The sequence below is a fragment of the Cynocephalus volans genome, chromosome 2 (genome assembly GCF_027409185.1).
Source record: "Cynocephalus volans isolate mCynVol1 chromosome 2, mCynVol1.pri, whole genome shotgun sequence".
NCBI classification, from domain to species: domain Eukaryota; kingdom Metazoa; phylum Chordata; class Mammalia; order Dermoptera; family Cynocephalidae; genus Cynocephalus; species Cynocephalus volans.
In genome coordinates, this window is record NC_084461.1 from 66,407,050 (window position 1) to 66,429,587 (window position 22,538).

The window sequence follows — 22,538 nt, forward strand, 5'->3', positions numbered from 1 at the left end:
CTCACGTGTGTCTCACCTAAGGTGGAGGCAAGGACTAACTGGAGCCAGCAGAAAGCTCACAAGGACAAGGATGACCTGGGACTGAAGGGAGCGTGTTGAGTCACATAGCCGAGAAACCATTGGAAGGGTCTGAAAGGGAAGGTGGGGAAAGTACCAAGATCAGTTTGGCCTCTGTGACCATATGGGCCAGGCTCTACCCTAAGGTGGGGCAGAAATGTCTTCTACAAGACAGCTATTCAGCCCTGCACCTTCAAGGGGATGACAAGCATCTTTATAAGCTGGCAGACTACTTAGCGGCATCAAGGTGCAGGCCAGGGCTCAGGTCATATTTTGCAAAATGGCTTTCCTCTAGCCAAACACTTTCAGAAACGACGTCTTCTGAAACCCACCTGCCTCCCACACAGTTCTCCAGCATTGGCCTCATTAGGAGGCTCTGCCAGCACCACCAAGTCTTTGCAGCTCCACTTTGAGCAGCACATCCAACCTGATCTGATGGCCTGTTGTGATGTGAGGCTATTCCCCACTCTCAGTGACACAGAGAAAAGAGGGAAGCAATCACCAGTCCTTTTCATAAGCACTTCCTGAATTGGGAAAAGCAGTGAGATAGGGAGAATGGGAATGGGGTGGAGGGGCCCAGCAGGCAGCCTCTAAGACGGGCCCCAGGCATCCCCGCTCCCTGTTGACTATGGATTCATGACTGGCTTGTACCAAATAGACTATGACAGAAGGGAAAGATTAAGTTATAGTTGACTGTGGCTCAAGCCCACTTCCAAGGAGCCAAGCCTTCAATCAAGATGGCTGCCCGTGGGAGCCCTTGAGCCAGAGGCAGCTGGCTCAGCTGCACCTGGATTCCTGGCCCTCGGAAACTGGGGGAGATAATACATAGTCTTTGTTTCCAGATGTAGTTTTGCAGTGATTTGTTACATAGCAATAGATAATTAACATGGGGAGAGAGAGGGTATTGTGTGGGGTCATTTAGTTGGTTTCTGAGTCCAGCTGAGAGAAAAATGTCAGAATCTTCAGACAATTTGATGACCATAGAAAACATCTGTGCTCTTGGGGTCTAGGTGTTTGAGGCTTTAAAAATGTTTTTAGACTTTTAAATAAAGTTTTTTAAAAATGAGTTTCTAGATCCTATTGCCCCATCAGTATCAGCAGTGCCAGGTCAGGGGTCATGAGGGCAACCAAAATGATCCTGTTGCCGCTACACACGTCTCCCAGCCGCCCACCTGTACATGATGCTCACTGTTCTGGGTTGTCCTGGTCCTCACAGACTGTGAGCTCCTTAAGGTGAAGCCCATGTCTTGTTTATCTTTGTTACCTACTGTGCCAGACACTGGCATACACAGCAGGTGCTCAACAAATCTAAATGCATGTAAATCTTAAAACACTCTGGTGCCTTACACTTTTCACCAAGATTCTTGCTGTCCTAGTCTGCACCTAGGTGACTAAACATGTATATCTATTTTAAAAACTTTCAAAAATCTTTTCCAACTTCACTTTTCTTAAAGAAACTACTAGTTTATCTTCATTGTCTCTTACCCACCAAAAAACACCCACTCCCACCCTGTGGAAGGAGAAAAGACTGTAAATAGGGTTCGATAAGTAAACAGCTTTGGGACTTGCCCTTTGCAACTAGTCCTTGGTATTTGCAAGACCTATCTCAGCATTAGATACAATCTATGAAGCCAGTTTTCTGCAGAGAAAGTCACACATGGAAAAAGCATTTGTAATAAAGTATGAGCAAACGAAGGAGGAAAATATTAGGGAAGGATTGGAAGATGAAGGAGGAAAATCTGAGTCTGTCGAAATCTGGAGACCATAAAAAGTATTTGAAGCCATAGCTGATATCTTGGAGGAGATCCCAGGGTAAGCAAAACTTGCCTGAGGAGTCTGGATAGTGTAATGGTTCACCCTGATTTGAAGGAGGTGCTGAAGTCCTTCCAACTGATACAGATACGCCCTTTGAAGATAGCCAAAGCTGCAGATACAGACTTCCCTCGAGCAGGCAGCGGGGTGGAGCCTCCCTCAAGCCGGAGTCAGCCTGCTCTGCAGGTAGGAAGTAAAGGTTCAGAACAGGGGTCAGACTGAAATCAAAGTCTAAAATGTCATCCTAAAATCAGAAGGTGGTTAGGTCCTTTGAATTCAACAAATTGAATGCTCAGTCCACTAGTATTATTTAAGTGCCAAGCACTGCTGTATGCGACAGGTATTCCATGAAACCAACCAGACACGAGACATTTATACATGAACAACCCAGCGTGATGTCCACTCTTGCAGGAGTGCACAAGCCAGAAACGCCCATTCCAGCTCAGCGGTGTTAGGGAAACCTTCCCAGGGGAAAGGAACTTCAAGTTTAGACCTAAAGGATGAGTTAGTCGAGCAAAGAGGAAACCAACTGTGGAAAGGGACTAGGCTGTGTTAAGGTCCAGAATCACGAGGGTGCTGGAAGATTGGAAGAGCTGAAAGAAATTCAGGAGTTGGATGAAAGGAATTGGGGTTATTCATACTGGGAAGGACAAGGCTAAAAGCTGAATGAAAATTTTCAGTTATAGTAAAGTGTTTATAACCTTAAGAAGGCAATGACCTTCTCCACCGAGGCTTGCTCAAGAGGAAAGGGGCTTCAGGGATCCCGGGGTAGATCCAGACTCAAGGATGCGCCAGCCAATGTTTAAAGGCCCAAAGGCATCCAAGCACTGTCAACAGAGAGAGACACTGGAGTCAGCAGAACTCCTCTCAGGGATACTCTGTTGGGGGGTGGGGTGGGGGTGGAATATGGCCTTTGGGATGAGGGTGAGATGGTCTTGAGGGAAAGCTTAGAAAGAAATAAGTGCTTGTTAAACTGTCTTCTAAGAGGGTCAGTTATCTGTAGGACTTTTGTTTTAGCAAGTGGGTGTGCCAGGCAGGAGAAGGGGGGACCAGGCCTGCTGAGCTTGCATCACAGGGGAGGGACTGGGCCGTGGCCGGTAGCCTTCATTCTCCAGCTTCCCCTCCCTGGCTCCTTTTCCAATATTACAATTTGAATATTCAAAGGACATCATTTTGAAGGAGCACCAAATAATTAGCCTTCGCAGAGGGTTCACAAGTTTCAGTTTGGCTCTGTCCATAGCAAAGGAAAAGGACTTAGCCTATTCCCTGTGCACCTGTGACTTTTCCTTGCCTCTTGACACATTTTCATAGACTGAATGTAAAGCAGAGGCAATTGACCACTCAAGATGCCCACCTGGGTCAGGAGGGCTAGCAGCCCCAGCTGAGCTGATGGTCCAGGTCCACACAAAGGCTGGCTTTTCCTTGCACTAGCCCCTCAGCTGGGGCTCCTTCCCACCGGCTCCTGCTCCCTCTCCTACAGAGCCAGTGAAATTGGGGGTGGGGGGCTGTCAGTCCATTCAAAAAGAGCCCTGGGGGCCAATAAATATCCAAAAGTACAATCCACTGCCACTGAAAGAAACACAAATTAAAATAATGTAACATTTTTAAGTCTGTCAAACCAGCAAAAATTTTAAAATTTTGTTAATAATAAGTACCGGTAAAAGTAGGGTCAAGTTCTATTCTCTGATGGTCTTATACGCAAAACCCTAGTAACCAAAGAGGACAGGCTAATGGCACCAACTAGTAACCAAAAGGAAAGGCTAATGGCACCAGCTGCTCACTTCTCCATTCCTCCATCCCTGTCCCAAGACAGACTATTCACCCTCTCCCCCCGCTGGGGTAGATTAGTTAGACCTTGGCTTGGCTCTGTTTGGCCACTAGACGGTTTGCACCAGGGCAGTCACTGAGATGACTTCTCTATTAGCATCGCCAGCAGAAGCCCACAGCACTCGTGGCTCAGACCCTGTCTTCAGAGAAGACTCCACAGGATGTTGCCTGAGAAGAAGGGACTTGATCTCTCGCTGACATTTTCTCTTCCCAACCAGTAAGAGTTGTGGGTGTAATTATTACAGCTCTGCTACTTAACATTTCAGGCAACACTGTTTAACTGTGGAAATCAGAAGCATTTCTCTAACCAGTTCATGTTGACCAATACAGAGTTCTCTAATTTGTATAACATTTTAAACCAAGACATGCTATTGGAACCTAAACTTAGTTCCTCTTTTCAAGGACAGATCCTTGCAAAGCAATACTCTTTATCAGAAAGTCCACACATACAAGCTAACATCCACTTTACCTTCGTTCATCCCAATCCCCAAAGATAAATCATTACAGAAAGAACTTTAAGAAATATCCTACGTGTCTTCATCTCAGATATCTACACACACAGGGTGAACAAGGTCCTATTGACTTTGTATGAAACAGAATAGTCTGGGTTGCTAGTAGGAGTCACCTCCTCTTCCTCCAAAATTCAGCAAAATGGTAACAGATTATAACTGAAGACTAAAGACTGGCCGATGCCAATTGGTCATAGAAACAGATACAACATTAAATTTCATTTTCAAGCCAGCACTGTCATCAGAAGCTATAGAGAGCTTTGAGAACCCACCTGCAAACTTCACCTCTCCTCCTTCACTGGGATGAGAGCACAGACGGTCACCAACCTCTGTGGCCTGTGTATGGTCACCAACCTCTGTGATCTGCGCATGGGAAGCCTCCAATTATCTCTTCATCCTATGACTTTCATCCCTCTAGTTGTCATTACTTCTTGGCTGAACGGTGGTATCTGTCCCCTCCCTGGCTTCTCTGCCCTGCACTCATCACAAGCCTCTGCCAAGCTGATGTTCTGAAACTCTAGCTTTGAATCTCACTCACTACAGGTTCCCTGGGTCATAAGTTGCAAGAACAGAATTTTCTACAAATTATTCTCTGTGCTCAGAGGTGCAGGACAAAGGGAAGGGAAGGAAGATGAGGACTGGGGGTCCTCCTGTGCAGGGGAGCATAGTAGATAGTGGGGGCTTTGGGTTAAGAGCAGTCTGGGCTCCAGTTCCAACTCTACTGGCTGAGTGGTTTCACACAAGATAATTTCTAAAATGGCAAAAACATTTGCCTAATATATTATTGTGAGGACTTTGGTGGCCATTGTCAGTGGTGTCTGGCATAATGGTTAGTTCCTTGCCTTGCTCCTATAACTAGCAAGATATGGCATACCTGGTGGGTAAATCACAGAATCCAAAGAGGTTGTGATGAGTTTGGGCCAGACAAGACCCCCGTGGGCACCGAGGGGGCATGAGCTGGCTGGTGAGGCAGAACAGCAGCAGTCCCTAGGCTTTAGTGAAACTGAGTCTCCTGGGACGGCAGCCTGTGATCCAGGAGACCATAAATCCCCTTAATTTCCAAAATCCTGGAAATTAAGGCAGGGAAAGAGGATCAGAACCTGGCTTAGGGAACTTCTTACCCCAAGAAACTTCCATGTTTTTTCTTTTTTCCTCCTCAGTATTGAGTTATTTCTTCCAAACATTTCATGGCTGCATATTCATCTCCACCAAATTGTTTATTGACATTCCTGGCTTCTTCCTTTGGTTGGATCCTCTGTGATTTTCTACTGTATTGCAGAGGATGTGTATGTTGATTTCTTATTGTGTTTATACATTTAACTCATTTAGAATTCTTCCCTAGCTTTGGGGTCTCCAGGCACACGAGCAAAACAAACTGTTAAAAAAACAGTGCAGCTGTGACTCGGAGGAAATGGCAGAAGGAAGGGACAGTAGCATGGCGCATCAGGAAGTACAGTTACCAGCCACCACAGAGCACCACCCAGCACCATGCATTGGGCCCGGGCACACATCAAAGCCGGCGCTGCTGCCCTCAAGGTGTTTCCTGTCTCCCAGGTAGTGTGGCCAAATCAAGGAGCTGGCATTAGTGACATTGAATCACTTAGTGAAAGAGTTATTCACTCCTCAATTCTCTTTTTTTTTTACTATACAGAAACAGTTCTTAGCTCAAGTTTGAGAACAATTTATAATCATTGCATGTATTTTTATTATTATTAATGATATTGGTTTTCCCTTTATCATGGTGATAAAAAAGCATCCCTTTAAAGTACTTATTCTAGTAAAGAGTGCAAACTTAAGGAAAAGCACCATGTTGAGATTCCCAGCAGCAAAAGGGCCTACATGAGCCACAGAGGTCTGGGGTGGGGGTTGGAAGGAGGAGGCGGTTTGCAGAGTGGCTGAGATTGCTGGGGCACCCTCCCGGCCCTGGCTGCCTGGGGAGCTCCAGCTGATTTCTGGTTGGAGAAAGAGTATATGTGGACCTCAGTGATAGGTCCCACTGGGAAGGACCCTTCTCCTTGTCCTGGAGTCCTGGATGTGGGGACCACATATTTCCATCATTTGTATGTATTAAACCCAAGCACTTGCATTCAAGTCCTAGCCTAAAAACCCAGAAAAACCCCTACTGTGAAGCCCCAACAAGTAACGTTTTCAAACCGAACCAGCTGCTGCTTCCCTAACTGATTCAGAGGACGCTCTTATCAAAGGTTTTAACTTTAGGAACAGCTCATACAGAAAGAACTCACTGCTCTCATGGGTGTAAAAAAGAAAAAAAGCAAAAATTAAGGTAAAGTGAATTCCCCTGCTGGGCTTTAGGCAGTATTCCTCTGACCGAACCCCTCCTCCTCCCTTCTGCTTCCGTCCTCACCTGTGTTCCATCCTGAGTGTCCTGGGACCGGGATCTCCCCCGCTGCTGGGGTGAAGGTACCAGCCTGGCATCAGTGCCCTATCTTCCCTCCCCATGCATATCAAAGTGTGGACTTGAATGATCCCACCCACAAAATGCTGGCATAAAAGGCAAATCCAAACCTTCATTCATTTAGTGTAACTAAAAGCCCAGTTAAGGCCTGTTTACCTGAGAAAGGAGGGGTTTAATCTCTTCTGCTGGCTCTGCAAGACTCTCTGAACTAGGGACTCTGGCTCCTTACTTGCTGGCTTGAGTGACAGCACACAAGTCCCTCTGTGTCCCATGGAGGCCCATAGGGGAGAGGGAGCAGAGGGTAGGGGTGTGGGGTGTGTGTGGAGGGATGTGTGGAGGTGTTAAACCACATTCTTTTGGAGTAAAAATCCTGGAAACATTTGTTCTTTAAAGAGATTAAAATGAAGATTTCCTGAAGAGGTGGCATTTTATTTATCTACCATCTTGAGCTCTCTAATGAGGCCTCAGCTGGGCACAGTGGGGTTTGAAAACCAATCTGGAGAGTGGACCACTGATTATTCTCTTAAAAGGGTGTAAAAGGTTAATGGTGGCTCTCTCTGGGTGGTGCTTTATGGATTGTTTACTTTTCTGTTATATGTCTTCTGTATTTTTAAAATTGTTTCAGTGATACATATTAACTCTATTGTCAGAAATGTAATAAGGTTATTAAATGAAATATCTGAAGCTCAATGACTGATTACTTTGGTGAATTTGAGAATGAAAGTGTCTCTCCAGTTTCCTGACGGCCACAAATGCCTGCTGTCGGGCCCAGGGGAGCCTGAGTCTCTGTCTCTTCCTCTGCTTTGTTTGTGGGTGGCTCCCATGGCAACAGGGCAAAGGGGAAAGAGGTGTGGCGGTTACTGCTACTCCATTTGAATCCAACTGCTCTCAGTGGTCAGTAAGGGTGATGGCTAGGGAGAGCAGGCTGGTTTTCCAACAGCCTGGAAATGAACCAATCTACAACCAACTGTGGTTATTCTCTACGTGGACAAAAAAATAGATTTCAAAGTTTAAGTGGTCACTGTGAAGAATAATAATTATTTCAGTGTATTTGGTATGGGCCAGAATGTTTTTAAAAACCGGTGAGCTGGAAAGAACTTTGTAGCACGGAATTAGATTGTAAGCCTCTTTCAGGACGGGGCCAGGCCTTCAGTCTCTAGACCGTCTCTCTCCAGCACCTGACACATGGCTGTGAATCCTTCAGGAAAACCTGGGCAGCAAAATCTCAATTGAGAAAACCTAAATCAATGTATCTAAAGCCTAATTTGTGTTTAACAAAGGATTCACTAAAAGGTTTCTTCAGATAGTGAGTTTCCTGCTGCACTTAAAATGTTTTATTGACAAATGTTTGTGTGTGTACAAGCCCACTTTGGTTATAAAAAAATGAGATAAATATGTATTGCTGTTTTTGTTCTAAAGGCAGGTGTTTTTTGTTTTGTTTTAAAGTATTTTAAATTAGGCATAACATATAAACCCTAAAGTGCACAACTGAAGCATACCTCTCAGTGAATTTTCTCATATTGGTGCAGCTATTTGAGACCAGCCAGCGTGAGAAAGAGCATTTTCTGAGCTCCAGGAGGTTTCGTCATCTCACCCCCAGTCTCTACTCAATCTCCCCTCTCCCAAAGGAAACCACGAAATTGACTTCTATCACCAGCAGTAGTTTTGTCTCACATGGAAATCTGATCTACAAGGGAAAGAGAAGTGTGGCTACTGTACTTTCCTTAAAATAGGTTGGAGGCTCTAGACCCCACCTACCCCTTTCTTCTGCTGGTCTCCACTTCTCTCTCCATTTCCCAGTTCAGAGTTTCTCTGATACTCTCCCCTCCCCTATTTATTTGTTTATTTGTATTGTGGTAAAAAATACATATCATATAAAATTTGCCATCATAACCATTTTTAAGTGTCCCATTTGGTGACACCGATTACATTCACAATGTACAACCATTACCACTGTCTACTCCCAAACTTTTTCGTCACCCCAGACAGAAACTCTGTACCCACTGAATAGTAACTCCTTATTCTTCCCTCCTTGCAGACCCTGGTAACCTCTAATCTACTTTCTGTCTCTATGTATTTGTCTGTGCTTAATAGTGGAATCACACAGTCTTTGTCCTTTTGTGTTTGGCTTATTTCACTTAGCATGACGTTTTCAACGTTAATCCATGCTGTAGAATGTATCAGAACTCCATTCCTTTTTATAGCTGAAAAATATTCCATTAAAGTACCTAGTACAATGCCTGGCATATAGTAAGCACTCAAAATAAATTAGCAGCTTTTATTATAATAACTTTTAGAAGATGAATGCTTTTTCAAGATTGAGCATATAATCTCAGGCTGTTTTAGTACACTATTATTTCACATCCTTGCATTGGAGTGCAGTCATCTGAGAGTCAATCAATCAACACTCAAAGAACATCTACTACGTGCTGGGCATTGTTCTGACACTACGGATATAAGAGACATTAGGGATTATCGAATTCAACCCATCGCTTTACCAGGGAAAATATTTAGGCACAGTGAGGGTTAAGTGAGGTGTTCATGGTCATTCTACCACTAACAAAGTTGGTGGTAACAAAGTTGGGAGCTTTTTCTACCATTTACAAGAAGCAGCTTTCAATACATGCATGTGGACTTGACTGGACAATCTTCAAGAGGCTAAATGTGCCCATTCTCCTCTGCTGTGGTGTGAAATATGTCCACAAATCTGACACTCCCTGCCACAAGTGGGATTCTCCTCCCCTTGAGCATGGGCTGGAACTAGTGACTAGTTTCTAATGAATAGAAAACAGGTGGAAGTGACAGTCTATGACTTTGGAGACAAGGTCATAAGGTGTTTGTAGCTCCCTGCTTGCTCTTTTCGCAGATGACTTGCTCTGGTGGAAGTTAACTGCCATGTGTGAGGACACTTAAGCAGCCTATGGAGATGTCCACATGGCAAGTAACTGAGTCCTCCAGTCAAGAGCTGTGTGAATGAAGTGGATCCTTCAACCCCATTCACATCTTCAGATGACCACAGCCCTGCTCAACTGCTTGATTACAACTTCATGAAAGATCCAGAACCAGAATCACCCAGCTAACCCACTCCCAGAATCTTGACCCTCACATAATGTGTGAAATAATAAATGTTTGTTGTTTTAATATGCTAAGTTTTGGGGTGATTTGTTACATAGCAATAGAGAACTGATACACTCTTATTATCACTTTCTTTTCAGTCCTACCCTTCATTGACTTCCCTCCAATACCTTATTTAACAGTTTATATTCTTAGAGTAATGATGGACACACTTTTTTTTTAACTCTGATGTTTTTACTACATTTATTTATTTAATAGCCTTACTGAGATATAATTTATGTTTCATAAAATTGGTTGACACATTTTTAAAGTTGTGATAAAAACCACGCAACATAAAAAATTACCACTTTAACCATTCTAAAGTGTACAGTTCTGAGGCATTAAGTGCATTCACGATGCTGTACAACCATCACCATTGTCTAGTTCCAGAACTTTTCATCACCCCAAATGGACACCCCATACCCATGGCTGACACAGTTTAAAAGACTGATTTTATTTTGTTTCTCAAATTTGGAACAATCATGTAGTAACAACAACAACACAAAACTAGTTCACAATTAAGTAAAATCTTTAAAGGTAAACAAATTTGGAAAGAAATAACAATACTTCTAATGACAACATATGAATCTTTTCACATTCTTATACAGAAAAAAATCTAATGAGATACATTTTATTGTGGATAAAACAAAATATCAAATAATAGTTTTACAAAAAATTAGTCTTTAAAACTCTTTTTTAAATCCATTGAGTACAGAACATCCCCATTGTACATTGCAATCAAGGAACCAGAATTGGGGACAGCTGTTAGGAGTACAACAGGGAGAACGAGTAGGTGTCATGTAGTGATTGGCCTCCAGTCTTATAATATTAATGGCGACCTACAGCCCTGGGATTAGAAGGATGCAGAAGAACATCTGGGCTCAGTTGCTTCACACTATCTGCCACAGGCTTCTGAATGAGAGGCGATGGCATTTTGTCCAGCCAACTCAGGAGTTGGGTAAAGGTTAGTAATAGTTGTCATTAGTTTTAGCACCATTTCCTTCTAATAGTTTTATTTTAATGCAAATACAGGTTAGTAGTGACCAGAAAATATTGCTACTGAATTTGAAGGATGTCTATACAAGGACCTATATTATTTGGTTTGAGTTTTCAGTGTCCTATGAAGAATAGAAATGAGGACTGTTGGCAAGAGAGTAGCTTTGGGAGGCATAGTTCCCTTTTTCCCCCTGGAGAGGACTTTACGACCTTGCTATAGAGTGTCCTATGACTCCCCAGAAATGCAGATTAAGCTCCTACCCCAGGAGGGGCAGCTTGAAAACAGAAAAGCAACGGTTGGAAGACATTTCTATTAAGCCTGTATTCAGCTCGTTGGACTAGCATATTCTTGGTGTGAGGCCTTCTCATTTACTTATCTGTCCATGCACTCATTTTTAAAAAAACATACTGAGTACCTTCCATGTGCCAGGCACCATTCCAGGCATTGGTGATAAGCATTTGCACATTGTTCTCTGAGTTTGACACTCTTTGGAGCTAATCTGGACTGATCCACATTAGTAGAACATTAGTGGGACTGAGAAAGGGCTGCAGGTCAAACTGTGCATCCTTTTCCCTCAACTTCAGAACCCCAATACAAGCAACAGAACAGAATAAGAGAAATGTGGATGTGCCCTCCTTTGCTTTACCAAGGCCCAGTATTGCAGATGCTGGCCATTTCCTTTTTCAAACTACCTACTTCCATCATCATGGGACAAAACCATTCTTTCCTGGAGTTTCTCCTTACTGCTCAGGAATAGCAGTGCAACTTTAATATATTATGAGATAAAGCCACAATCATGATGATAAACTCCATGCAACTTATGTGAAGTCTCAATGAACAGTTGGCACAGAGCCAAGCATCTCCCACCCAGCCTGGCTCACCGAATGACTTGATTACCTTCTCTGAGCAGGGTTCTGACTTCAGCTAAATTAGGGGCAAAAGGAAGGCAGGGCTCAGCACTGTTCCAAAAATCAGGGTGCTCACAGTGGAGAAATGAAGTGGCCTTACCAGGCACAGGACATTGGCATCAAAGGAAAGGTAGGAAGGGAGTCACAGGGGAGTCGAGGGTGGCAGGAAGTCTAGACAGAATGAGCAATGGCTGGGGGAAGAAGTAGGATAAAACACATTGCTTTATTGTAAAAACCAAAACCAAGGTGTAGGCATATTGCCATGTTGACTTTAACAATGAAACAAGCCTTATGCTCCGTGGTGAGATGAGTGAGTGAGGGGTGGACCGGGGGTGGGTGGGGGTGGAGTGAGGCATTCACATGGAATGCCTGAACATGATCTCTCACTGACAGGGAGAACCTCTGGCCAGCGGAACCATTAACAATTGTCTGCTTTCTTCATTTGTTGCAAGAAATATGAGTCACCCCAATAAAACCAGCCATTGGCGTAGGGAAATCTAATGTCTGACTTGTGACACAAAAAGAGCCAGCTGCTCCAGCCTGCCAGACTCAGTGAAAACTTCCTATCTCAAATCAGGTTCCCAGCTGTCCTGCAGCTTAGGCAAGAGGCTGAGCCCAGCCACCCCTGCCTGTAGACACAACAGGAGTGTTCCAGATTTTATCAGCTGCTTAAATGCACTAGGAGTTGAAATTAGACACCTCAGTGTGGTTTAGGAGCAAGAGAAGGGCCAGGTTGGAAGAACAAATGAGAAGAGAGTAAAGGGCTGAGGTCCAATGTGTGACAGAAAGGTTTTCTGGCCTTCCTGAAGTCCTACATCCAAGGGCCCCAGACCCCAGTGCCTTTGGGATCACAGCGGGGGTCCTGTGCCGGGAAGCGCACGGGCACTGAGTGTTTATGGTAGAACTGCAGGCGAGACAGGAGCTTCCTGACGATCTGGGGATATTTTCTGGACAGGTCATGTCTTTCTTCTGGGTCCTGATCAATATCAAAGAGCCAGAGGGTCTTGGTTGGTGGGTCTGATGAAGGTATCTCAGAAACATTGTATTGAGACGGTGGAGGAAACCAGTAGCCACAGCCTAGTGAAGAAACAAAACATTGTATCGGGGGAGCAGCATTGTAGGCAGGTTCTAAATTCAGGGAGGGATTCTGGGGACAAGGCTGTGCTGGGTTGTAGGTGTGGACACATAAAAAGATGCTGTCTCTAGATGTGTCTCAGACCCGACTTCTGGTGCTTTCACTAGACACGTCTCACTGCTTCACAACCAGAGACATCCAGGAACGTGTGTGCATGTATGTGTGAGGGGGGATTTTTAGTCATCACAATGACCGGGGGGTGGAAATGGTCCTGGAATTTAGTGGGCATGGGCTAATGATGCTAAAATCTCTTGAAGTACATGGGACATTCCCAAATAATGACTTATCTTGCTGCAGATGCCAAGAACAGCCCCACTGTAAGCACTGTTGTAATTGCATCACAGCCTTAACAATCACACCACATATGAGGGTAGTTCAAAAAAGTTTGTGGAAAAATGGAATTAAAAGATAATACAAATCTTTCCATGAACTTTTTGAAGTTCATATTTAAAAAGTATTGAAAAGATGTCATTTTTACAAACTATGATCAGGGGACTCAACCTCCTTTCTCAGCTACACCATTGGCTAAGAGGGCAGCACTCAGAGGTTCTCTTTGCTAATTCGATGTGCTGTACTTGAGAGCTACACATTTCTGAAATCCATATTTTCCATGAAGCATTAGAATGGCATTTCTTCCTTTCTTCCCTATTACAGTAAATTCTCAAAAAAAATTTTTTTTGGGGGGGGGGTCAGGACCAATAGATTAAACAATTCCTCCTCATTATTTCCTCATTCAGCAGCCCCAGAGATATATTTTGCAAAAGGCAATTGTTACTTTGATAAGCTTTTCCCTGATGTTCTGTGGGTGAAGGAAAGTTTGCTAAGCTAAGCATTCTACCTGGGTAGCCCGTGAGGAGTTTCCAGTTTCCATATCTAATTGCAGCATGGATAGATGTGTTAAAGGTTAGATATTCTGGAAGAGAAGAATCATCCTTTGCGGGACTCGTGCTGTTCCCAGAACCTGGGAAGAAACAGTTTGGAAGAATTAGATTGCTGTTATTGGAACGTGTCATTATAAATCAGCATTTTATGTCCTTCTTGCAGAACAGTAGCTTTTATTCAACACTAGAGTGCAAATGTGTATCCTGCCACAGAAATGGATCTTTTATTTAATGTAAACAGAAAGCTATAGTTACATTCAATGTCAGTCATAAACCACCACAAATATAAAGGAAATCCCAGAGAGATTAGAACACTAATTCATCCTTAAAATGAGTATGTTCTGCCAATGTACAGCTGGCCATATGCAGAACAGTGTTCTATTACAGCAAAGTGAGTTGGGGCTTTTTTTGTTTTTTTGTTTTTTCCCCTGCTAAATGTTTGAATTAAATACATTTTCTGTGTATACTTATGTAGATGGTATAATAAATTATAAAATGTGCATTTTAATGGAGTCTATCTCAAGCTATGAGAGTTCAAGCATGCCATCATAAACACTACATTTATTCATTTTTTAACCACACTTACGAAATCCAAAAATAAGGGAGCAATGCTCAGTTAACCATTCAGACAAGATAACTATGAGTAAAAGAATAAATTTGGTGTACAACTTACTGGTTGGTATCATGAATTACATTCATTTATCATTTTGAGGTCTTATTACTAATTGATCATCAGGTTTTTGAGAGGAGCAATTACAAATACCTACCCCTCTTGAGTTTGGAACCAATTAAGAGGTAGGGGCCAGACAGATGCAGAAAAAAATATTGCTTATGCTACTGATGAAGTTGATTGGAAAGAACTCAACTGTGGGTTCAGATCTGTAACACAGTGTCCTTGCTAATAACTGACGCTTGTCTTAGAAAGACTTAGCCACCATCACTGATCTTGCTGGAAACCTTCCAGGCCCCCTCAAGGTACACAGCACAGCTGAGAGCAGACCAGAGTGCTTGCACGTATCCAGGACACAGGCTAACTCTGAGGTTACACAGACAAAAGGGTCTGGGCTGAGGATGCTCAGTGCTCCTTCTCCTGCCTATGGGAAGGACTGAATAGGTGCAACAAGAGTTCTACTCTAGTTGGAGACCCCAGTGGATTCATGAGGGCAAGGCATGCAGGTCCCCCACCTCACTCCTACTCTTGCATATTTAAAAGCCTCAATTTAGGGCCTAGCTGAATACTAGTTACTTTGTTTTAAGTCCACATTTATCTGTTAACTTTTAAATATGGTCACAACAATCATTCTTGGGAGCACGTCAAAAGGTTGCTAAACTGCCAGCTCAATAACTAATTGCTATAGCATGTGATATGTCTGTAAAAGCGCACACTCCATCAGGGTGGTTAACCCATCTGTCTGCCTTCCTTCTATAAAAGACTCTAGTGGTGTGCCATCCTCCTGGCCAAAGCAGGACTGCTGAGATCCTCAGTGTTTTAATGTAGCAAGTGCTGTCGGTGGCAGAAAATGCAAGAAGTCCTAGTCTTCATTGGTCTTTTGGAAATGACCCTGTAGAGACATACTGGAGATTGATCCAGTAAACACTGGTGCTTTCAGCACTTCAGTCCTAACAATCACACACCAACAAATCCTTAGCACCCAAGAGGAAAATCTTTTTGACTTTTTGTTTCTTTGTTTGCTTGTGGATATTGTGGCTCCAACACAAACAGATGCTTCTAGTGATTGAGGTGCAGTGAGGATGTCTATCAGAGGAAGTGGGTTCTTTATACACAGACTGCGGTAAAATTGTGAACCCTCATGATTTACTCGTCACCAGTTTGTATGAAGGCCACGTTTTGATACCAAACAATGTTAAATAAAACAAGCATGCTTTGTGAACATAAACAAAAAAAGGAAATTTAGCTATCTCAGCTATACTTATATTTATACACATTTTTTCTTAAAACAAACAGGAACATAAAGTACCCAAACAATAAATAAGTCTAAGACTAAACGATGAAAGATACTATTATCTCAATTTTATTTTTTTCATTTTGAGAAACTAAACAAAGAAAAAATTACAAAGAATTAACCAACACCCTGTGAGCCATCACCCAGAATAAACAGATGTTAACACTTTGCCATATTTGCTTTTTGGTTTTTAGATAAAAGAAACTGGACAATAAAGATGAAGTTTAAGTCTCCTTTGTCCTCAGCCTCAATGCCAGTCCCCTCCCTCATCCACTCCTCCAGGGGGGGCCACTGTCATGACTCCAGTGCACTCTTCAGCCATTTCAAAAGACAGTGGGATATATGTGTGCAAGGAATAACAGATAGCATTGTTTTATACTTTAAGAGACATACATGTGTGTTACATTGCATATATTCTGCAACTTGCTTTATCATTCATTATTGTTGTGTAGAGCTCTATTATTCGTGCGGATATATTCCCTTTAACTGTTTAATATTTCACTATACAAAAATACTACATTTTATTTATCCATTACCCTGCTGATGGGCATTCAGGTTATTTTATTTATTTATTTAGCTATGTGTCTGGAAATAGAACTGTCTAGTTGCAAGGTGTGCACATTTCCAACTTTACAACATATACTACTTGGCCCTCCTACTAGCAATGTCCGCATTGCTCCACCTCCTTTACCTGGTACTTTCAGACTTAAACATTTGTCTATTTAAAATTTTAGAGAGAAACTTAATCTTTTTTTAATTTCATTTAATTAGCAAGAACTATTTTTTTTCTTTGTCAATCCAGGTGTTGCTTTAAAAAGCATTTTTTAAAATAATACTCATAGAGAAAAGTACACCACTCACAAGTATGCAGCCTGATGAACAGTGAACTCTCCTCTGTAAACACCAGCCCAGTCAAGAGACAGAACATTCCTAGGACTTCAGAAACCGACATCCAGTTACTCCCTCCTCTCCCCAAGACAACTGCTATCCCAACTCTGAACAGCAGAGACTTATTTTTGCCTGCTTTTGAGCTCAGTGTGAATGAAAACCATATAGTATGTTACTCTTTTTTCTGGCTCCTTTTGATCAACATAATGTTTGTGAGACTCACCTACGTTGCTGGGTTCAGTACTTGGTTCATTTTCATTTCTGTATAGTATTCCATTGTATGAAAATTCCACAACCTCTTATGTTTAGATTTAAAACTCACCTGGAATTGATTTTTGTCTATGAAGTGAGGTAGAAATCATGATTCATTTTTTAAAATGACTTTCAAATGACCAAACGCCATTATTGAAAAGACTGTCATTTTCTCACTCATGTACAGTGATACCTTTTTCAAAAACCACATTTTCATATAGGATGAGTCTTCTCTCATACAGCACTGTCCAATAGAACTTTGTCCAGTAATGAAAATGCTCTGTATCTGGACTGTGCAATGCTGCAGTCACTAGCCACATGTGGCTATTAAACATATGAAATGTGGCTGGTGCAACTGAGGAACTGAATTTTTTATTTAAGTTAATTTTAATTAATTTAAATTACCACATGTGCCTAGTGGCTACTGCATTGGACAGCACAGCTCTGGAGCCTCTATTCCACCCCCTGGTCTATCTGTCTATCCTTGTGCTAATACCACACTGTCTTAATTATCATAGATTCATAATAGTTTTTCTATTGGATGGCGTATGTTCCCCAACTTTGTTGTTCTTAAAGATTGATCTCATCATTCTTAGCCTTTTGCATTTTCAATGTAAATTTTAGGATCAGCTTGTTAACAGTTTCACAAAATACCTGCTGGGATACTGTTTAGAACGGTACTGACTATGAATCAGTTTGGGGAGCACTGGTGTCTTAAAATACTGAGTCTTACAGTTAGAGTATAAGTGAATTCCAACATTTATTTAGGGTTTTAAAATGTTCTCTTAATAATGTTTTATGACATTTTAGGTGTTTGTAGTTCTTTTTTTTTATTACTATATTTATCATTACTCAATGTAACACTTTTTTGTGGCCTTTTACCAATTTCTCACTAAACCCCCACCCCCAGAACTGGTGGCCTCAGTTCCATCCTCTCTTTTTGAAAGTTCAATGAATTATTATGATTGTTATATCATTCTTCCTTTCTGTTTATTTATTTATTTATTTTTACCTCCCACTTATGAGGACATGAAGTATTTCTCTTTCTCTGCCTGACTTATTTCACTTAACATAATCATCTCTACATTTATCCATGTTGCTGCAAATGGCAGAATTTCATTCCCTTTTATGGTAAGTAGTATTGTATTGTGTATATATACCACAGTTTCCTTATCCAGTTGTCTGCTGATAGACATGTAGGCTGGTTCCAACTCTTAGCTGTTGTAAGCAGAGCTGCAATAAACATGGGAGTGCAGGTATCCCTTCAACATGATGATTTCCATTCCTTTAGGTATATACCCAGCAGTGGGATTGCTGGATTTTGTGGCAGTTCTATCTGTAGTTGTTTGAGGAACCTCCATACTGTTTTCCATAGTGGCTGCACCATTTACAGTATCATCAGCAGTGTAGGAGGGGTCCCCTTTCTTTGCATCCTGACTTTGTTATGTGCTGAGAGGTACAGGTCTAGTTTCATTCTTCTACATATGGATGTCCACTTTTCCCAGCACCACTTATTGAAGAGGCTGTCTTTTCCCGAGTGTATGCTCCTGTTGCCCTTGTCAAATATCAGTTGGCTGTAAGTATGGTTGACTTCTGGGTTCTCAATTCTGTTCTATTGGTCTGAGTGTCTGTTTTTAACGTCAGTACCATGCCGTTTTGGTTACTATAGCTTTCAGGAAGTGTAATGCCTCCAGCTTTATTAATTTTTTGCTTAAGATTGCTTTGGCAGCTAAGGGTCTTTTTTTTCCTCATATGAATACTAGAATTGTTTTTTCTACTTCTGTGAAGAATGTCATTGGTATTTTGATGGGGTTTGCATTGAATCTGTAGATCACTATGGGTAGTACGGACATTTTCACAATGTTAATTCTTCCAATCCAAGAGCATGGAGTGTCTTTCTATCTTTTGTGTCTTGAATTTCTTTTAGCAGTGCTATTTGTAGTCCTCATTGTAGAGAACTTTTACCTCCTTAGTTAAATTGATTCCCAGGTATTTATTTTTTTGGTGACTATTGTAAGTGGGCTTACTTTCTTCACTTCTTTTTCTGCTAGTTCATTATTGGACTATAAAAACGCTACTGATTTTTGCGTGTTAATTTTGTATCCTGTAACTTTACTGAAGTTGTTTATCACTTCTAAGAGTTTTTTGGTAGCGTCTTTAGATTTTTCTCTATATAGGGTCATGTCATCTGGAAATAGGGACAGTTTGACTTCATCTTTTCCAATCCACATGCCTTTTATTTCCAATACACATGCCTGACTGCTCTGGCTAGTACTTCTAACACTATGTTAAATACGAGTGGTGAGAGTGTACATCCTTGTCTTGTTCCTATTCCTGAAAGCTTTTTCCCATTCAGAATATTTGTGCTAGGTTTGTCATATACGGCTTTTATTGTGTTGAGATACTTCCCATCTATACCTAATTCACTGAGCATCTTTATTATGAAGGGATACTGAATTTTGTCAAATGTTTTTTTCTGTATCTATTGAGATAATCAGATGATTTTTGTTTATTTATTGACTTGCATATGTTGAACCATCCTTGCATCCCTGGGAATCCTACTTGATTGTGGTGTATAATTTTCTTGATATGTTGCTGTATTATGATTGCTAATATTTTGTTAATGATTTTTGCATCTATGCTCATCAAAGATGTCGGCCTATAGTTTTGTTTTTTTGTTGTATCCTTGTCTAATTTTGGTGTCAAGGTGATGCTGGCCTCGTAGAATGAGCTTGGGAGAATTGCCTCTGTTTCAATTTTTTGGAATAGTTTGAAGAGAATTGGTATTAATTCTTCTTTAAAGGTTTGGTAGAATTCAGCAGTAAAGCCATCTGGTATTGGGCTTTTCTCTGTTGGGAGATTGCTGATTACTGCTTCAATCTTGTTGCTTGTTATTGGTCTGTTCAGGTTTTCTTTGTATTCTTGGTTTAGTCTTGATAGTTTGTATGTGTTCAAAAATTTATCCTCCAGAATTTCTAATATGTTGGCGTATAGTTGTTTTTGATAGTCTCTAATGATTCTTTGTATTTCTCTGGTATCAGTTGTAATGTCTCCTTTTTCATTTCTGATTTTTGTTATTTGGGTCTTCTGTCTTCTTTTTTTAGTTAGCCTAACTAATGGTTTGTCTATTCTATTTATCTTTTCAAAAATCCAACTTTTTGTTTCATTGATCTTCTGTATCATATTTTCTGTCTCTAGTTCATTTAGTTCTGCTCTGATCTTTATTTATTTATTTCCGTCTACTAATTATGGGATTGAACTGTTCTTATTTTTCTAGTTCTTTGAAGTGTAGCATTAGGTTGTTTATTTGAAATCTTTCTATTCGTTTGATGTAAGCATTTATTGCAATTAATTTTCCTCTTAGTACTGTTTTTGCTGTATCCTACAGGTTTTGGAGTGATGTGTCTTTATTATCATTAGTTTTAATAAATTTTTTGATTTCCCATTTAATTTCTTCTTGGGCCTGTAGGTTGTTCAGGAGCATGTCATTTAATTTCCATATATTTGTATAGTTTCCAGAGTTTTGCTTGTTATTGATTTCCAGTTTTAATTGATTATGGTCTGAAAAGATACTTGGAATGCTTTCAATTTTTAAAAATTTGTTGAGACTTGATTTGTGACCTAATCTGTGGTCTATCCTAGAGAATGTTCCATGTACTAATGAAAAGAATGTGTATTCTGTAGTTGTTGGATGAAATGTTCTGTAGATATCTTCCAGTTCTGACTGGTCTAAAGTATAGTCTAAATCCTGTGTTTCTGTGTTGATTTGTTGCTTGTTTGTCTGGAAAATACACTATTTCTCCCTCATTTCTGAAAAATAGCCTTACTACTTATAGTATTCTTGGTTTGCAGTTTTTTTCTTTTAGTATTTTGACTATATCATCCTATTTTCTTCTGGCCTGTTGAATTTCTGTTAGGAAGTCTGATGGGGGGTCCCTTTATAGGTGACTTGACACTTTTGCTGCTTTTAGGATTCTCTCTTTGTCTTTGAGCTTTGCAAGTCTGACAATAATGTGTCTTACAGAGGATCTTTAAGGATTCAATCTGTTTGGGTATCTTTGAGTGTCCTGGATCTGAACTTCAGTGCCTCTCCTACACTTGGGAAGTTTTCCGTTATTATTTCATTAAAAAGATTTTCAATGCCTTTTCCTTTTTTCTCTTGTTCTGGAACATCCATGATTCAGATGTTTGCGCACTTAGGGTTATCTACTAGCTCTCTTAGATTTTCCTCATTTTTTTTTTTTTTTTTTTTTGTCTTTTTTTCGTGACCGGCACTCAGCCAGTGAATGTACCGGTCAGTCCTATATAGGATCCGAACCCGCGGCGGGAGTGTCGCCGCGCTGCCAGCGCAGCACTCTACCAAGTGCGCCACGGGCTCGGCCCAGATTTTCCTCATTTTTTTAAAATTCTTTTTTCCCTTTTTTTCTTCATTTTTTAAATTCGTTTTTTATTTTTGTCCACCTGGTTATTTCGAAAAGACTATCTTTGAGATTAGAAATTCTTTCTTCTGCTTGCCCTAATCTGCCGCTTAAGCTCTTGGTTGTGTTTTTTATTTCATTGAATGAATCTTTCCATTCAAGGAGTTCTGTTACATTCTTTTTTAAGATATTAATCTGTTTGTAAATTTCCTTTTTCATATCCTCAATATTTTTTCTCATTTCATTTTGTTGTCTGAGTCTTCTCGTATCTTATTAAATTTCTTAAGATTGTTGCTTGGAATTCCTTTTTAGCATTTCAAGAGCTTCCTGCTCTATGGGTCTGGTATTTGAGAATTACTGTATTCCTTCGGTGGTGTCATATTTTCTTGGTATTTTGTATTTCTACTATCTCTATGTCGATGTCTGGTCATCTGGTAAAGCAGTTGCTTCTTCTATTACTCTGCAGTGGGCTTTGAGAAGAGAGACTTTCTCTTCTTTTTCTGGTCTTCGCTGATGCCTCTCTTTGTGTCAGTGTAGTTGAGCTGGGGATGGGCTGCCTGCACAGTGGCTGTGGCTGTTACAGTGGCAGCGAGCTACCATTACAGTAGCAGTGGCTGTGGCGGTGGCTGTAGTGGACCACCCATGCAGAAGTGGTGTTTTTGGTGTGCTTCTGCCTTTTGCCAGCCAGAGGTGCTGCCTGAGGCTCCTGCCTAGGACCCTGGGTGTGCTCCTGCCTTCTGTCTCATGGTGGGGGTTGCCTGTGTCTCCTCCCTCTATGATTTTTATATATGTCTTACACGTTTTCTTAAGTTTACTCCTAGTTGGTTGGTGTTTTTTGATACTATTGTAAATTATATTTTAAAATATATTTCATATTCTAAATGTTTGCTGGCATATAAAAATACAATTTACTTTTTTACACATTGACCTTGTACCCAGTGAGTTTGCTAAATTTATTTGTTAATTCTAATTCTTCATTTACAGGTTCTTTGGATATTCTATGCGTGCTATTATATCACTGCAACTCCCCCTCCCTCTTTATTATCTTTACATCTTTTATTCCTTTTTCTTACTTTACTATTTGGACAAAATTTCCAGTACAAGTTTGAACCAAAGTAGTGATAGTGAGAATTTCTGTCTCATTTCTGATTTCAGGGGAAAATCTTATAATATTTCACTGTAAAGTATGATGTCAGTGTAAGATTTTTGTAGATACCCTTTACCAGATTAAAGAAGAACCTCTTTATTCCCAGTTTTTGAGTTTTTTTAAAAAAATCATAGATGGGTATTAACTTTAATCATTTTTTTCTGTATATAATGAGAATATCATTATTCTCATTTATCTTTTAACATAATGAAT

The 22,538-nt window shown here is 40.9% G+C and overlaps 1 protein-coding gene across 1 annotated transcript in view; it reads right to left on the reverse strand.

Moving 5' to 3' along the window:
• Positions 1-10,377: 10,377 nt before the first annotated feature.
• Positions 10,378-22,538, reverse strand: part of ARSB (arylsulfatase B) — a 206,081-nt gene continuing 193,920 nt past the window's right edge. The window contains exons 7-8 of the mRNA XM_063085761.1: positions 13,614-13,736; positions 10,378-12,717 (exon numbers count right to left, since the gene is read on the reverse strand). Of these exons, the coding sequence (XP_062941831.1) occupies positions 12,452-12,717; positions 13,614-13,736 (389 nt within the window). The 3' untranslated portion in view covers positions 10,378-12,451. The remainder of the gene's footprint in view (positions 12,718-13,613; positions 13,737-22,538) is intronic.